General features: G+C 40.2%; 1 protein-coding gene across 1 annotated transcript in view; it reads left to right on the top strand.

The window, feature by feature from the left end:
• LOC139761823 (ras GTPase-activating protein 3-like) overlaps nt 1–10931 on the top strand; it is a 165459-nt gene extending 154528 nt beyond the window's left edge. The window contains exon 8 of the mRNA XM_071686327.1: nt 5521–10931. Within this exon, the coding sequence (XP_071542428.1) occupies nt 5521–5644 (124 nt within the window). The 3' untranslated portion in view covers nt 5645–10931. The remainder of the gene's footprint in view (nt 1–5520) is intronic.
• Nucleotides 10932–17311: the final 6380 nt, after the last annotated feature.

Below are 17311 nucleotides of genomic sequence, written 5' to 3'. Positions count from 1 at the left end.
TTGGTAAGGTTATTTAATGTATGTATGACTCATGGTGAGGTGCCTGAGGATTGGCGGAATGCTTGCATAGTGCCATTGTACAAAGGCAAAGGGGATAAGAGTGAGTGCTCAAATTACAGAGGTATAAGTTTGTTGAGTATTCCTGGTAAATTATATGGGAGGGTATTGATTGAGAGGGTGAAGGCATGTACAGAGCATCAGATTGGGGAAGAGCAGTGTGGTTTCAGAAGTGGTAGAGGATGTGTGGATCAGGTGTTTGCTTTGAAGAATGTATGTGAGAAATACTTAGAAAAGCAAATGGATTTGTATGTAGCATTTATGGATCTGGAGAAGGCATATGATAGAGTTGATAGAGATGCTCTGTGGAAGGTATTAAGAATATATGGTGTGGGAGGCAAGTTGTTAGAAGCAGTGAAAAGTTTTTATCGAGGATGTAAGGCATGTGTACGTGTGGGAAGAGAGGAAAGTGATTGGTTCTCAGTGAATGTAGGTTTGCGGCAGGGGTGTGTGATGTCTCCATGGTTGTTTAATTTGTTTATGGATGGGGTTGTTAGGGAGGTAAATGCAAGAGTTTTGGAAAGAGGGGCAAGTATGAAGTCTGTTGGGGATGAGAGAGCTTGGGAAGTGAGTCAGTTGTTGTTCGCTGATGATACAGCGCTGGTGGCGGATTCATGTGAGAAACTGCAGAAGCTGGTGACGGAGTTTGGTAAAGTGTGTGGAAGAAGAAAGTTAAGAGTAAATGTCAATAAGAGCAAGGTTATTAGGTACAGTAGGGTTGAGGGTCAAGTCAATTGGGAGGTGAGTTTGAATGGTGAGAGGCTGGAGGAAGTGAAGTGTTTTAGATATCTGGGAGTGGATCTGTCAGCGGATGGAACCATGGAAGCGGAAGTGGATCATAGGGTGGGGGAGGGGGCGAAAATTTTGGGAGCCTTGAAAAATGTGTGGAAGTCGAGAACATTATCCCGGAAAGCAAAAATGGGTATGTTTGAAGGAATAGTAGTTCCAACAATGTTGTATGGTTGCGAGGCGTGGGCTATGGATAGAGTTGTGCGCAGGAGGATGGATGTGCTGGAAATGAGATGTTTGAGGACAATGTGTGGTGTGGGGTGGTTTGATCGAGTAAGTAACGTAAGGGTAAGAGAGATGTGTGGAAATAAAAAGAGCGTGGTTGAGAGAGCAGAAGAGGGTGTTTTGAAATGGTTTGGGCACATGGAGAGAATGAGTGAGGAAAGATTGACCAAGAGGATATATGTGTCGGAGGTGGAGGGAACGAGGAGAAGAGGGAGACCAAATTGGAGGTGGAAAGATGGAGTGAAAAGGATTTTGTGTGATCGGGGCCTGAACATGCAGGAGGGTGAAAGGAGGGCAAGGAATAGAGTGAATTGGAGCGATGTGGTATACAGGGGTTGACGTGCTGTCAGTGGATTGAATCAAGGCATGTGAAGCGTCTGGGGTAAACCATGGAAAGCTGTGTAGGTATGTATATTTGCGTGTGTGGACGTGTGTATGTACATGTGTATGGGGGGGGTTGGGCCATTTCTTTCGTCTGTTTCCTTGCGCTACCTCGCAAACGCGGGAGACAGCGACAAAGTATAAAAAAAAAAAAAAAAAAAAAAAAAAAAAAAGAGTATATCTTATAAACAGCTATGGTAATAATTTGGTAATAAAAATTTCTGAAAACATCTTGAATGGCAAAATTAATATTTTTATAAATGAACAGGATTTTTTCGAACATTAATAAAATGGTGAAATTTGTTATATTTGGTAGAGTATGAATCCACTTGTCTAAAACACCCTGCTTAGAGTGAGCTGTAAGAACATGTGTGAGGGTTTTTTCTCTTCCTTTCCCTTATATATTATTAGGGGAGAAAGAATACTTCCCACGTATTCCCTGCGTGTCGTAGAAGGCGACTAAAAGGGAAGGGAGCGGGGGGCCTGGAAATCCTCCCCTCATTTTTTTTTTTTTTTTTTTTTTTTTTTTTTTTCCAAAAGAAGGAACAGAGAAGAGGTCCAGGTGAGGATATTCCCTCAAAGGCCCAGTCCTCTGTTCTTAACGCTACCTCGCTATCGCGGGAAATAGCGAATAGTATGAAAAGAAAAAAAAAAAGTTGAGTATTCCTGGTAAATTATATGGGAGGGTATTGATTGAGAGGGTGAAGGCATGTACAGAGCATCAGATTGGGGAAGAGCAGTGTGGTTTCAGAAGTGGTAGAGGATGTGTGGATCAGGTGTTTGCTTTGAAGAATGTATGTGAGAAATACTTAGAAAAGCAAATGGATTTGTATGTAGCATTTATGGATCTGGAGAAGGCATATGATAGAGTTGATAGAGATGCTCTGTGGAAGGTATTAAGAATATATGGTGTGGGAGGCAAGTTGTTAGAAGCAGTGAAAAGTTTTTATCGAGGATGTAAGGCATGTGTACGTGTAGGAAGAGAGGAAAGTGATTGGTTCTCAGTGAATGTAGGTTTGCGGCAAGGGTGTGTGATGTCTCCATGGTTGTTTAATTTGTTTATGGATGGGGTTGTTAGGGAGGTAAATGCAAGAGTTTTGGAAAGAGGGGCAAGTATGAAGTCTGTTGGGGATGAGAGACCTTGGGAAGTGAGTCAGTTGTTGTTCGCTGATGATACAGCGCTGGTGGCTGATTCATGTGAGAAACTGCAGAAGCTGGTGACTGAGTTTGGAAAAGTGTGTGGAAGAAGAAAGTTAAGAGTAAATGTGAATAAGAGCAAGGTTATTAGGTACAGTAGGGTTGAGGGTCAAGTCAATTGGGAGGTGAGTTTGAATGGAGAAAAACTGGAGGAAGTGAAGTGTTTTAGATATCTGGGAGTGGATCTGGCAGCGGATGGAACCATGGAAGCGGAAGTGGATCATAGGGTGGGGGAGGGGGCGAAAATCCTGGGGGCCTTGAAGAATGTGTGGAAGTCGAGAACATTATCTCGGAAAGCAAAAATGGGTATGTTTGAAGGAATAGTGGTTCCAACAATGTTGTATGGTTGCGAGGCGTGGGCTATGGATAGAGTTGTGCGCAGGAGGATGGATGTGCTGGAAATGAGATGTTTGAGGACTATGTGTGGTGTGAGGTGGTTTGATCGAGTGAGTAACGTAAGGGTAAGAGAGATGTGTGGAAATAAAAAGAGCGTGGTTGAGAGAGCAGAAGAGGGTGTTTTGAAGTGGTTTGGGCACATGGAGAGGATGAGTGAGGTAAGATTGATCAAGAGGATATATGTGTCGGAGGTGGAGGGAACAAGGAGAAGAGGGAGACCAAATTGGAGGTGGAAAGATGGAGTGAAAAAGATTTTGTGTGATTGGGGCCTGAACATGCAGGAGGGTGAAAGGAGGGCAAATCCATTTGCTTTTCTAAGTATTTCTCACATACATTCTTCAAAGCAAACACCTGATCCACACATCCTCTACCACTTCTGAAACCACACTGCTCTTCCCCAATCTGATGAACATGTATTTACATATTTACACACTATACTCTCATTTCGGTAACTGCTTTTCATGTGATACATCTCAAAGTGTGAATCCTTAGACTCTTAGTTGCTGATTGCTATTGATATTAGTCTCTTTTACAATATATATTATAAAATCATGTGTGTAGTCATTTTCTACATCACAAAATACAAAAGTTTCAGCTCTTATAATGTCACTGTAGTACTTGGACAGCCTTCTGCATGGAGATATTGGCTGTTTTCTGTTTTTTCTTCACAAAACTCAATTCCAGTTTGTCTCAATCATTATCATGTCCATCAGATCACCTCTAAATTCTGAAATAGTCCAACTCCTCAAAATTCATTATGAAAGAATGAACACTTGTTATACATGAATTACCTCTGTCATTACCTTGTAGTGACAAAGGTAAAGATTTGCAAAGGTTCGTGGAAAAGAGGAAACATTGTAGGTGAGAAGAGAGTGATGAGAGTAAGTGAGCTTGCAAAAGAGTCTTGTCTGAAAAAAATACCTGGAGAGATCAAGTTTAGAATGGCAAAAGGTGAAAGTAGACAGAGCTTGGGGCATGAGTGAGGAATGGGAAATAATTAGGGAAGCAGTACTGGCATGTATTAAACATGCATGTGGTATGTGTAAGATGGGAGATGGGCTGGTTAGAAAGGGTAAATAGTGGTAGGATGAAGAAGTGAAGTTGCTAATGAAAGAGAAAAGAGAGGTTTATGGGTAGTACTCACACTTAAGGAGTGCAGATTATTGGGAGAGGTATAAGAGAAAGTCACAGGAGGTCACGAGGAAGGTGCAGGGGTTGTAAAAGAGAGCAAATAAGAGTTGAGCTGAACATGTATCAGTAAACTTTAGGGAGAATAAGTTGTTTTGGGTGGAGGTTAATAATGTGTGAAAAACAAAAGAACGAATGGGAACATCAGTGAAGGTGGAAAATGTTGAAGTGGTAACAGGTAGTGATGAAATGAGGAGTGAGTATTTTGAGGGACTGTTGAATTTGTTTGATGATATTGTGGCAGATGTAGCATTTTGGGGTTGGGGTGGTACGTTAAGTGAGAAGAGTCATGAATCCATGAGTGTTTTAGTTAAGATGAAATGTGGCTGGCCAGCTGTAGTTGATGGTATTGCAGTTGAATTTCATAGGAAAGGGGGTGACTAATTTGTTGATTATTTGCTTAGGATTTTTAATGTATGTATGGATCATGGTGAAGTGCTTGAGGATTGGCATCATGCATGTATAGTGCCACTGTATAAAGGCAAGGGGGATAAAGTTAAGTGTTCAAACTACAGGGCTGTAAGCTTGTTGAGTGTACCTGATAAGTTGTATGGGAGAGCAGTGATGGAGAGAGTGAAGGCAAGTACAAAGCATTGGATTAGGAAGGAAAAGTGTGGTTTCAGAATTGATAGAGGATGTGATTTCAAGAACATGTGGGAGAAATACTTAGAGAAACAGAAGGATTTATGTGTGGCATTTTGTATTCCTCCTTCCAGAGAGACAGTTTCTAGTAGTTTCCAAAGTATCTGTGAGGATACTGATTTTGCTTTTGGGTTTAGTCTTCTTTCCTGAAAATTTTTTCTGAACCCTCTTCCTTCATGTATGTTGTCATGTATAAGGAACAGACCAGAGGAGAGTAGGATTTGAAAATTGAAAAACCTTTCCCTGTGCCTTTGAGGTAATATCCCACAAGCATCTTCCCCCCTTTTTTTCTCTCTTTTTTTCTCTCTCTTTTTAGAAGGATGGTTACTCTTAGGTTAATGTCAGCAAACTGCAAATACTGAACTACAGATGACTAAACACGAATAGGTTGTTGACATCATTGTAGCTGAAACTTTGCTTGAAATGCATGAGCTGGGTGGGTGGTTGAATAGCAAAGGGTGGGGAAAGCCAGTGTTTCCTCACCAGAAACACTCCTTGTTTTCAAGGATTTCAAAGAAAACATCCTAGAGAATGTCATGCTTATAAAACACGTCCTAGGAGACAATTTTTTTTGTGGTTTTCAGAACATTTTTTTTATAGTTTTAAGTAATACTGATACTAATTACACCACTCTTTTATTTACAGGCAAGCTCCAATTGGTGATGATAACTACTTGCTGCTGGCTTCCAGTATTGCAAAATTTGACTCCAACACAATTGGGAATGAAGCTTCTACTCCAGTTCGTAAGACATCTAGTAGTCCTTGTTGACTTATAAAGCAACTAAGATGAAGAGGATTTTTCATTTGTTGACTGATATTGATTCTAGATGGTCACAGCTCACTGTGGTATGTGCCTAACTTAAGGACCGAGGTGAATATTTCAGTGTATTTGCCACAACCAGAATAGTTTTCCTGACAGAAGACAATTTGTTATCAGTAGGCAGCATTAGATTCATTTATCATCTGTGTATTGGGATATATTGATCATTTGCATTTACATACAGTACTTGAGGATATTTCATGTCAGTACAGACTGTTATATGTTATAATTCATTTATCAGACTTACAGGATGCTTGTTTTTTAATAAAAGTCACATGGTGAAGAAATTACGTACACTGTGTGATGAACTAGCTTGCTAATCAATTGAAGATGTATTAGCAGGTCAAAGGTATGTTGACAAAGCTTGATTGTTATTTCTTTATCTTAATTGAATTAACTTTTATGCTACAAAGTTGAATGAGTTATATACACAGGGTGCTGAAGTAGCTTGCTGATCAAATAAAAGTTTTGTTAACAGGTCAAAGGTATGTTGACAAAGCTTGATAGATATTTTTGTTATTCATCTTAATTAAATTAACTATGCTACAAAGTTTCATAATATATATTTAAAAGTCCATCTCTTTGTGTAGAAAGTTTTACTTACAGTGATTGTATTGATATAACTTTGTCATAAGATATTAAGTATAATGGACTGCTCTTTTTAATTGTTTCAGACAGCATTCCTGAGTGAGTCATTTAGGAGCAGTTGTGATTTCTATATTAAAGTGCAAAGAATTAATTTGCAGTCAATGTTGGTATGAAAAGATCCCTCTAAAGAGGTTTTATTATATTTCTTTACTTGAAATAGAGAACCACAGACAGTAATGTGAATTACAATAAGTAGAGGTGAATATGAAAGGAAACTGAAAAAGAACAGATTTTATATTGATAAACTCTCTGCTCTAAATAGGTTTTTCTTTGAGGCTATGACCAAGAATTTTTATATTTTAGTTTATAGTGTAGAATAAATGTTTGTTATTTAATTTTATAAGCGAGTAACTGATTAATTTTATAAGTGAGTAACTGATTAATGAAAGGTGTTCAGTGTGTGACAATTGTGTGACCAAAGTCATTAATGTATGAATATATGAAGGTTTTGGGCATGGCATTCAAAAGATTTCAGTTTGAGTCTAGAAATGCACGCCCTGAACTAGTTTTCCAATGACTTTCAGATTTCTTTCTGAAATTAGCTCTCTACCTGTTCAGAAACATGGTTTTTCCTGAAGAGCTAATTTTTTTTGGTAAGGGAGTAGGATTATGTAAGCAAGTTGATGATGCATGCCAAAGACAAAATTACTCTGAGTGAAAGGAACAAGGATTTGGTGATTTTGCATTGCTGGTTTCATTGATGCATTTATTGTAAAAGCAAGTGTAGAAGAACACTTGGGCTGTATCCAGCAAATTTTCCCATGGTCATATGACTCTTAAATTATGATGCCATGTTTTAGTTATATAGTGCATTATCAAGTGTCTTCCTCGATTTGTATCCATTTGTAAAATGTGTTAACAGTTTCCTTATCGACCAAATATCACATATTCGCTATGTAGAACTGAATGTCATGAAACGGTAAGTTCTGGCTACATAGATGGCAGTGTCATAAAAAGACTGTTACTATTAACTAAGAGCACTTGAATTGGGTAAAGCTGTCCATCCAGCTTCTGGGTGTTACATTTTTCTGGTTTTATAGGTGACCTGTAATGGAAGCATTGTGTAAATTCAGTAGTTTATTTTTCATATTTAAGAGGAAGTGGCAAGTGCTGAATAATCAAGGCTGTAAGATATCTGTCCATGCATAATTTTGAATTATGGAATATAATGTAAGTTTTGTTTGCAAGAACACACTGTGTATGAACCATTAGAGTCCTTGTAAATGACAAGTCACCAGTAATTAGCCATTTTACAGGCTCTGTAGAAAAGATATTTACCTGTTGCCTGACATCACCACTAGATAGATGTCATCTCAAGGTTATTCTTTGTAGTGGAAATTAGGATTTTTAGTTATGCCATGCTTACACTAAAAAAAGGTATCTCATCAGTGCATGCAGGAAAGGAATGCAATTGGCTGATGCAGAAATATTTCAGATATGATACCGGTGAGGAACAACATGACAATTCAGATAGGTTGAATATGTTTTATCTTTCATAGACTGGCTTATAGTTCTCCAAATCCGGGAGAAAAAAGTTTAACAGTTACATGTTTTGAAAAGTGCAGCTTGGAGATAGACACAGGTATTTTCTGATCTGTCACTCCTGTATAGCCAGCTGCTGGTAAAAATATGAAGAGTGTAAACAACGTTCTGTTGAGATGATTGGAGCTGTGAAGCAGTGGCTTTGAGTCAGTCACCACTGCTGATGGATTTTCTTGCAGGTTAGCACCGTGTCCTACAGGTGGGATAGGGGATTCAGTTAGACACCCACTTTTCTCCTCCTGGCCAGTAGTAACAAGCATATCAACTTTCACTTGTCCTAGCTGAAGTTGATTTTTTTTTTTTTTTTTTTTTTTTTTTTTTTGAGACAAAATTTGAGTCACTAGATCTCAGGTCACATACACATGGTAAACAGGAAACTGGCCAACCTAGTTGTTCATAGAATTTTAATTTGATTTCATCTTGAATTATACCTATCAGGTATTTGTATGTGTTAAGGCATAAAGTATGATTGCCAAAGCCTAACAAGGCTTATTGACTATAACTGTACTTTATGGATGATTGATGGTCTATTTAAGAGTTGTACTTATTGCATCCTCTTGATAAAGGGTGTTTTAAGAGTGAGAGCAAAGAAATAATCTTGCACTTGTGAACACATATGAGGACTGAGTGGGCCACTACCTTGGTAAACATCTTATTGGTATTGTCACCCCCATTTTTAACTACATATGATAAAACACTACCAGGTATATTTCTGTTTTCTTAGCTATGATAAAACAGTTATAGATATATAGCTGCTGTAAATACTGTGTACAAATTTTAGTAATTTGTTAGATTTTTTAACAAGACTTTGACATAGTATAGTACTGACTGTCTGTCTTGAGTTCATCAGCAAGCCAACCTTGGGTCATATGATAAAGGTATTCTTATCCTTGTGCAGGTTAAGGTGACTGATGATCTCATATATGTATTTCTTCCTACATGACAAACCCATTACCTCCAGCAGACTACAATGTAAAGGCCTTCTAATATAGATGCCCTTACAATCCCATCATTGCACTCTGACACCACAGAAGCAATGGCTTTAATGGCTCATCCAGAGTAGAATGTCTGCATCTTCACATAAATTGTCAGTTTCTCTCATAACCCCAGACAGACACAAATCCAACCCGCTCCATTCCTTCATTTTAAATGGCCAGTCACTTCTGCTTAACAAAATACGAATTGTTCTGGGCATTACACACAAGACACACATGACATTGACTTCCCACACCACTAACTTTAACAAGAAAGCAACAAACAAATTAAATGCCCTCAGAACATGTACTGGAACCAGATTTGGACAAGAAAAAGAATCCCTTATTATAGTAATGTTAGGGTATAGTATGATCTTGATATAGTGTGAGCACCTTAATTATTACCACTTTTTATTATATGAGACATTGTGGTACAATGTGAACCCAGCTAGCCACATGTTGTGGAGTACCAATACTGCACATGGCACTGCTCACTACATCAGTTTTCTGTTAGCATTCAAAGAGTGAGGATGCATCACTTGCCACTCATATATTTCAAGACTTTTGCCCACTTGAACCAGTCACCATTATGCCTAAGCATCCAGCAAGTACTTCTACTTACAAGTCACCCTGCCAAGAGGGTAAGGAAGACCTTTACAAATGACGAAAATTTCAAGATACTGAATGGACTTGACTGTGGGTCTATTGCTTTAGCAGTTATTCGCTGGTATGGTGTTAATGAGAGCTGCTTCTACACCATATAGAAAAGCAAACCTATTAGGGAAGCCTTTTCTCAGCCATCTATTTCGAAGATGGAAATCCATCTCAGGACATCTACAGATGCTCCTCGACTTATGATGGGGTACGTTCTGATAAACCCATTGTAAGGTGAAAATACATTTTATACATTTAATACTCTTCATCTAACCTAGCCCACTATAAATGTTCTCTAAACACTTATATTAGCGTATACTTGGACAGAATTCACCTAATTCACCTAACACAAAGCCTATTTCATAATAAAGTGTTGAATGCCACACCTTCGTAAAGTCAAAAAATCTGAGTTGAACCATCGTAAGTCAGGGAGCACATGTACATATGTGAAGATGGATGATGTCCTGAAAATTTGGGTGCAAAAAATGCAAGTGCAGCAGTTTCCTATGAGTGGGCAAATGATTAGATGATTGAAAATAAGGCCATTGGGATTCAAGAGGAGTTAATGAAGAAAGAAGGTGAGCCAGTCATTGAAAGCAGGTTTACCTCTTTTTAGGGCTGGCTTAAGAATTATGTCAGACATGTTGGTCTGAGAAATATGATTCTGTCAGGTGAGATTGCAGCAGCTAATACAGAGTTTGCAGAATGCACAAAAGAGGAATTCAAGAAAGTTATAGAAAAGAAGGGTAACACACCAGATCAGGTATGGAATGAGAGAAGACTGGTTTTTGATGGATGAAGATGCCAAAAAAAGACATACGTAATGAAGACTAAGGCAAAGACTCTAGGTTTCAAGCTGCAAAGACTGCATCAGACAGTGTTGTAGAATTCCATTTTATGGCCAAGAGTCTACTGGGGTGCTACAGCAACTTTCTATAAAACTTATTATTTCTTTTAAAAAGATATACAGATATATGTTGCATGTTTTTTTTTTTTTCTTTTTTCTCTTTTCTTTTTTTTTACTACTTGCCATTTCCCGCATAAGCGAGGTAGCATTAGGAACATAGAGGACTGAGCCTTTGAGAGAAATTCTCACTTGGGCCCCCTTCTTTGTTCCTTCTTTTGGAAAATTAAAAATGAGAGGGAAGGATTTCCAGCCTCCTGCTCCCTCCACTTTTAGGCGCCTTCTACGACATGCAGGGAATACGTGGGAAGCATTCTCTCTCTCCTATCCTCTATTTTCTTATATCTATATTTTTTCAGTAATTTGATGTAACATAAAGGATGAATTATGTGGTTTCCACATGAAAAACATGTATTTATGGACAAGTAATGTGTAAGTAAAATTACAACTTTTTCTGGAAAGAAAACCATTTATAGAGTTGTTAAACACGTGACATTACATGTCTCGAGTGACATGTGAATAAATCAAAATATAAAAAAGTAGAGACATACATGTACTTGATTATTTCTTGGGTGTAGTGGTTAAAGTTCTTCATCTTGACACATTCACAGGTCACCCAGGGTTGTGTGCTTAGGTTCGAATCCTGGTTGTGGCAGTCATTCCACAGTCAACAATTCATCCACTCCTTGGGGTTGGTTTATGAAATGGGTTGGGTTGAGAGAGCAGAAGAGGGTGTGTTGAAATGGTTTGGACATATGAAGAGGATGAGTGAGGAAGGGTTGACAAAGAGGACATATGTGTCAGAGGTGGAGGGAACAGGGAGAAGTGGGAGACCAAATTAGGGGGTGGAATGATGGAGTGAAAAAGATTTTCAGCGATTGGGGCCTGAACACACAGGAAGTTGAGAGGCATGCAAGGAATAGAGTGAATTGGAACGATGTGGTTTACAGGAGTCGACATGCCATCATTGGACTGAACCAGGACGTTTGAAACGTCTGGGGTAAACCATGGAAAGGTCTGTGGGGCCTGGATGTGGATAGGGAGCTGTGGTTTCAGTGCATTACATATGACAGCTAGAGACTGAGTGTGATAGAATGTCCTTTTTGATCTGCTTTCCTGGTACAATCTTGCAGAAGCAGTGGGTAGCAATGCTTTTTCGTGTGGGGCTGGGTCACAAAGAGAATAGATGAAGGCAAACAAGTATGAATATGTACATGTGTTTATATGTATATGTCTGTGTATGTAAATGTGTATATGTTGATATGTATATGTATGTGTGTGTATGGGTATTTATGTGTATATATGTGCATATATGAGTGGATGGGCCATTCCTAATATGTTTCCTTTTGCTACTTCACTGATGCAGGAAACGGCGATCAAATATAATGAATAGGTAAATATTTTTTTTTTTTTTTTTTTTATACTTTGTCGCTGTCTCCCGCGTTTGCGAGGTAGCGCAAGGAAACAGACGAAAGAAATGGCCCAACCCCCCCCATACACATGTATATACATACGTCCACACACGCAAATATACATACCTACACAGCTTTCCATGGTTTACCCCAGACGCTTCACATGCCTTGATTCAATCCACTGACAGCACGTCAACCCCGGTATACCACATCGCTCCAATTTACTCTATTCCTTGCCCTCCTTTCACCCTCCTGCATGTTCAGGCCCCGATCACACAAAATCTTTTTCACTCCATCTTTCCACCTCCAATTTGGTCTCCCTCTTCTCCTTGCTCCCTCCACCTCCGACACATATATCCTCTTGGTCAATCTTTCCTCACTCATCCTCTCCATGTGCCCAAACCACTTTAAAACACCCTCTTCTGCTCTCTCAACCACGCTCTTTTTATTTCCACACATCTCTCTTACCCTTACGTTACTCACTCGATCAAACCACCTCACACCACACATTGTCCTCAAACATCTCATTTCCAGCACATCCATCCTCCTGCGCACAACTCTATCCATAGCCCACGCCTCGCAACCATACAACATTGTTGGAGCCACTATTCCTTCAAACATACCCATTTTTGCTCTCCGAGATAATGTTCTCGACTTCCACACATTCTTCAAGGCCCCCAGAATTTTCGCCCCCTCCCCCACCCTATGATCCACTTCCGCTTCCATGGTTCCATCCGCTGCCAGATCCACTCCCAGATATCTAAAACACTTTACTTCCTTCAGTTTTTCTCCATTCAAACTCACCTCCCAATTGAATTGACCCTCAACCCTACTGTACCTAATAACCTTGCTCTTATTCACATTTACTCTTAACTTTCTTCTTCCACACACTTTACCAAACTCAGTCACCAGCTTCTGCAGTTTCTCACATGAATCAGCCACCAGCGCTGTATCATCAGCGAACAACAACTGACTCACTTCCCAAGCTCTCTCATCCCCAACAGACTTCATACTTGCCCCTCTTTCCAAAACTCTTGCATTTACCTCCCTAACAACCCCATCCATAAACAAATTAAACAACCATGGAGACATCACACACCCCTGCCGCAAACCTACATTCACTGAGAACCAATCACTTTCCTCTCTTCCTATATATAGGTAAGTATATATATATATTTTATTTTTATTTATTCATTATACTTAATTGCCATCTCCTGTGTCAGTGTGGTAGTGCAAGGATACAAACGAGGAACGGCCCAACAACCTACATACACATGTATATACATGAATGCCCACATACGCACATATACATACATGCACATTTCAACATACACATACATATACATTCACCGACATTTACATATATACTCATGGACACACCCACACTTGCACCTTCATTCATTCCCGTCGCCGCCCCGCTACACATGACATAGCACACTCACACACACACACACCCCCCCCTCCCTTCCCTTCCCTTCCCTTCCCTTCCCTTCCCTTCCCTTCCCTTCAGTGAGGTAGTAGCAGGAAAGGACAATGAAGGCCACATTCATTCACACAGTCTCTGTCATGTGTAATGCACTGAAACCACAGCTCCCATTCCACATTCAGGCCCCACAGACCTTTAAATGGTTTACCCCAGACACTTCACATTCCCTGGTTCAATCCATTGACAGCATGTTGAGCCTGGTATACTACATCGTTTCAATTCACTCTATTCCTTACACGCCCTTCACCCTCCAGTATGTTCAGGCCTGGTTCGCTCAAAAGCTTTTTCACTCCATTCTTCCACCTCCACTTTGGTCTCCCGCTTCTCCTTCTTCCCTCCACCTTTGACACATATATTCTCTTTATCAATCTTTCCTCACTCATTCTCTCCGTGTGTCTAGATTATTTCAACACACCGTCTTCTGCTCTCTCAACCACACTCTTTTTATTACCACACATCTCTCTTACCCTTTCATTACTTACTCGATCAAACCACCTCACACCACATATTGTCCTCAAACATTTCATTTCCAACACATCCACCCTCCTCTGCACAACCCTATCTGTAACCCATGCCTTGCAACCGTATAACATTGTTGGAACAATTGTTCCTTTAAACATACCCATTTTTCCTCCGAGATAACGTTCTTGCCTTCCACACATTCTTCAACACTCCCAGAACCTTTGCACCCTCCCCCACCCTGTGACTTTTCTGCTTCCATGGTTCCATCTGCTCCTAAGTCCACTCCCAGATATCTAAAACACTTCATTTCCTCCATTTTTTCTCCGTTCAAATGTACCTCCCAGTTAACTTGCCCCTCAACCCTACTGAACTTAATAACCTTGCACTTATTCACATATACTCTCAACCTCCTTCTTTCACACACTTTAGCAAACTCAATCACCAACTTCTATTCACCAACTTGTGCAGTTTCTCACCCGAATCAGCCACCAACGCTGTATCATCAGCGAATAACAACTGACTCACTTCCCGAGCCCTCTCATCCACAACAGACTGCATACTTGCCCCTCTCTCCAAAACTCTTGCATTCACCTCCCTAACCACCCCATCCACAATCAAATTAAACAACCATGGAGACATCACACCCCTGCCGTAGACCGACAATCACTGGGAACCAATCACTTTCCTCTCTCCCTACTTGTACACTTGCCTTACATCCTCGATAAAAACTTTTCAGTGCTTATAGCAACTTACCTCCCACACCATATACTCTTAAAACCTTCCACAAGCCATCTGTATAAACCCTATCATATGCCTTTTCTAGATCCATAAATGCTACATACAAATCCATCTGTTTTCCTAAGTACTTCTCAAATACATTCTTCAAAGCAAACACCTGATCCACACATCCTCTACCACTTCTGAAACCACACTGCTCTTCCCCAATTTGATGCTCTGTACATGCCTTTACCCTCTCAGTCAATACCCTTCCATATAATTTCCCTGGAATACTCAGCAAACGTATTCCTCGGTAATTTGAACACTCGCCCTTTGTTTTTGTACAATGGCACTATGCATGCATTCCACCACTCCTCAGGCACTTCACCATGATCCATACATACATTGAATATCCTTACCAACCAATCAACAACAGTCACCCCCTTTTTCAATATATTCCACTGCAGTACCATCCAAACCTGCCACCTTGCCAGGTTTCATCTTCTGCAAAGCTTTCATTACCTCTTCTCAGTTTACCTAACCTTTTTCCCTGACCTTCTTACTTCGCACACCACCCCAACCAAAACACCCTATATCTGCCATTCTTTCATCAAACACGTTCAACAAACCCTCATGTATATTATTATACATAATTACTGTTTCCCAGATCTGTGAGGTAACGCCAGGAAACAGACAAAGAATGGCCCATCCACTCTTCTACACATATATACACATAAATGCCTCATACACACATACACATGGACATAGACATGCTTGCTTTTATCCATTTCTTTTGCTACCCCACTTCACAGAAAACAGCATCACTACCTCCTGCTTAAGCGAGGTAGCACCAGGAAAGCAGACAAAAAAGGCCACATTCGATTACACTGTTTCTTCCTCCTGTCATGTGTAATGCTCCGAAACCACGGCTCCCTATCCACATCCAGGCCCCAGAGAGCTTTCCATGGTTTACCCCAGATGCTTCACATGCCCTGTTTCAGTCCATTGACAGCTCATCGACCCCAGTATACCACATTGTTCTAATGCACTCATTTCCTCCAATATCTCTCACCCTCCTTTATGTTCAGGCCCCTGTTGCTCAAAATCTTTTTCACTCCATCCTATCACTCTAAGTCTGGTCTTCCACTTCTCCTTGTTCCTTCCATCTCTGACACATATATATTCTTTTTGTCAGTCTTACCTTCGCTCATTCTCTCCATATGTCCATAGCATTTCATTACACTCTCTACTCCTCTCTCAACTACACTCTTTTTATTTCCACACATCTCCCTTACCCTTTCATTGCTTACTTGATCAAACCACATCATGCCACATATTGTCCTTAAACATTTCATTTCCAACACATCCACCCTCCTCCACCTAACCCTATCTATAGCCCATGCCTTGCAACCATACAACATTGTTGGAACCACTATTCCTTCAAACATACCCAATTTTGCTCTCCGAGATACGTTCTTGCCTTCTACATATTCTTCAATGCTCCCAGAACCTTCACCTCCCTCTCCAACCATGTGACTCACTTCCGCTTCTTTGGTTCCATCCGCTGCTAAATCCACTCCCAGATATCTAAAACACTTTACTTCCTCCAGTTTTTCTTCATTCAAACTTAGCTCCCAATTAACTTCTCCCCCAACCATACTGAACCTAATAACCTTGCTCTTATTCACATTTACTCTCAGCTTTCTTCTTTCACACACTTTACCAGACTCAGTCACCAACTTCTGTAGATTCTCACCTGAATCGGCCACCAGCGCTGTATCATCAGTGAACAAAAACTGACTCGCTTCCCAAGCCCTCTCATCGACAACAGACTGCATGCTTGCCCGTCTCTCCAAAACTCTTGCATTCACCTCCCTAACAACCCCATCCATAAACAAATTAAACAACCATGGAGACATCACAAACCGACATTCACTGGGAACCAATCTCTTTCATCTCTTCCTACTCGTACACATGCCTTACATCCTCGATAAAAACTTTTCAATGCTTCTAGCAACTTGCCTCCACACCATATACTCTTGATACCTTCCACAGAGCATCTTCCTCAACTCTATCATATGCCTTCTCCAGAGCCATAAATGCTACATACAAATCCATCTGTTTTTCTAAGTATTTCTCACATACATTCTTCAAAGCAAACACCTGATCCACACATCCTCTACCACTTCTGAAACCACACTGCTCTTCCCCAATCTGATGCTCTGTACATGCCTTTACCCTCTCTATCAATACCCTTCCATATAATTTCCCAGGAATACTCAACAAACTTATACCTCTGTAATTTGAACACTCACCTTTATCCCATTTGCCTTCTTTGTACAATGGCACTATGCAAGCATTCCGCCAATCCTCAAGCACTTCACCATGAACTATACATACATTGAATATCCTCACTAACCGGTCAACAATACAGTCATCCCCCTTTTTAGTAAGTTCCACTGCTGGCTTTCATCTTCCTCAAAGCTTTCAATACCTGTTCTCTGTTTACCAAGTCATTTTCCCTGACCCTCTCTTTTCGCACACCACCTCGACCAAAACACCCTATATCTGCCACTCTATCATCAAACACATTCAACAAACCTTCAAAATACTCACTCCATCTTCTTCTCACTTCAGCACTACTTGTTATTACCTCCCCATTAGCCCCCTTCACCGATGTCCCCATTGTTCTCTTGTCTTACTTTATTTACCTCCTTTCAAAACATCTTATTATTCTCCCTAAAATTGAATGATACACCCTAACCTTTCTCTTGACCTCATGCACTATTTCCTTGCAAAAATCGTCCAAATGCCTCT

Source organism: Panulirus ornatus, chromosome 3, assembly GCF_036320965.1.
Source record: "Panulirus ornatus isolate Po-2019 chromosome 3, ASM3632096v1, whole genome shotgun sequence".
In the NCBI taxonomy this organism is placed as follows: domain Eukaryota; kingdom Metazoa; phylum Arthropoda; class Malacostraca; order Decapoda; family Palinuridae; genus Panulirus; species Panulirus ornatus.
Note: the sequence above shows the minus strand (reverse complement) of the source record. Positions and strands in the feature narration are given on the sequence as shown.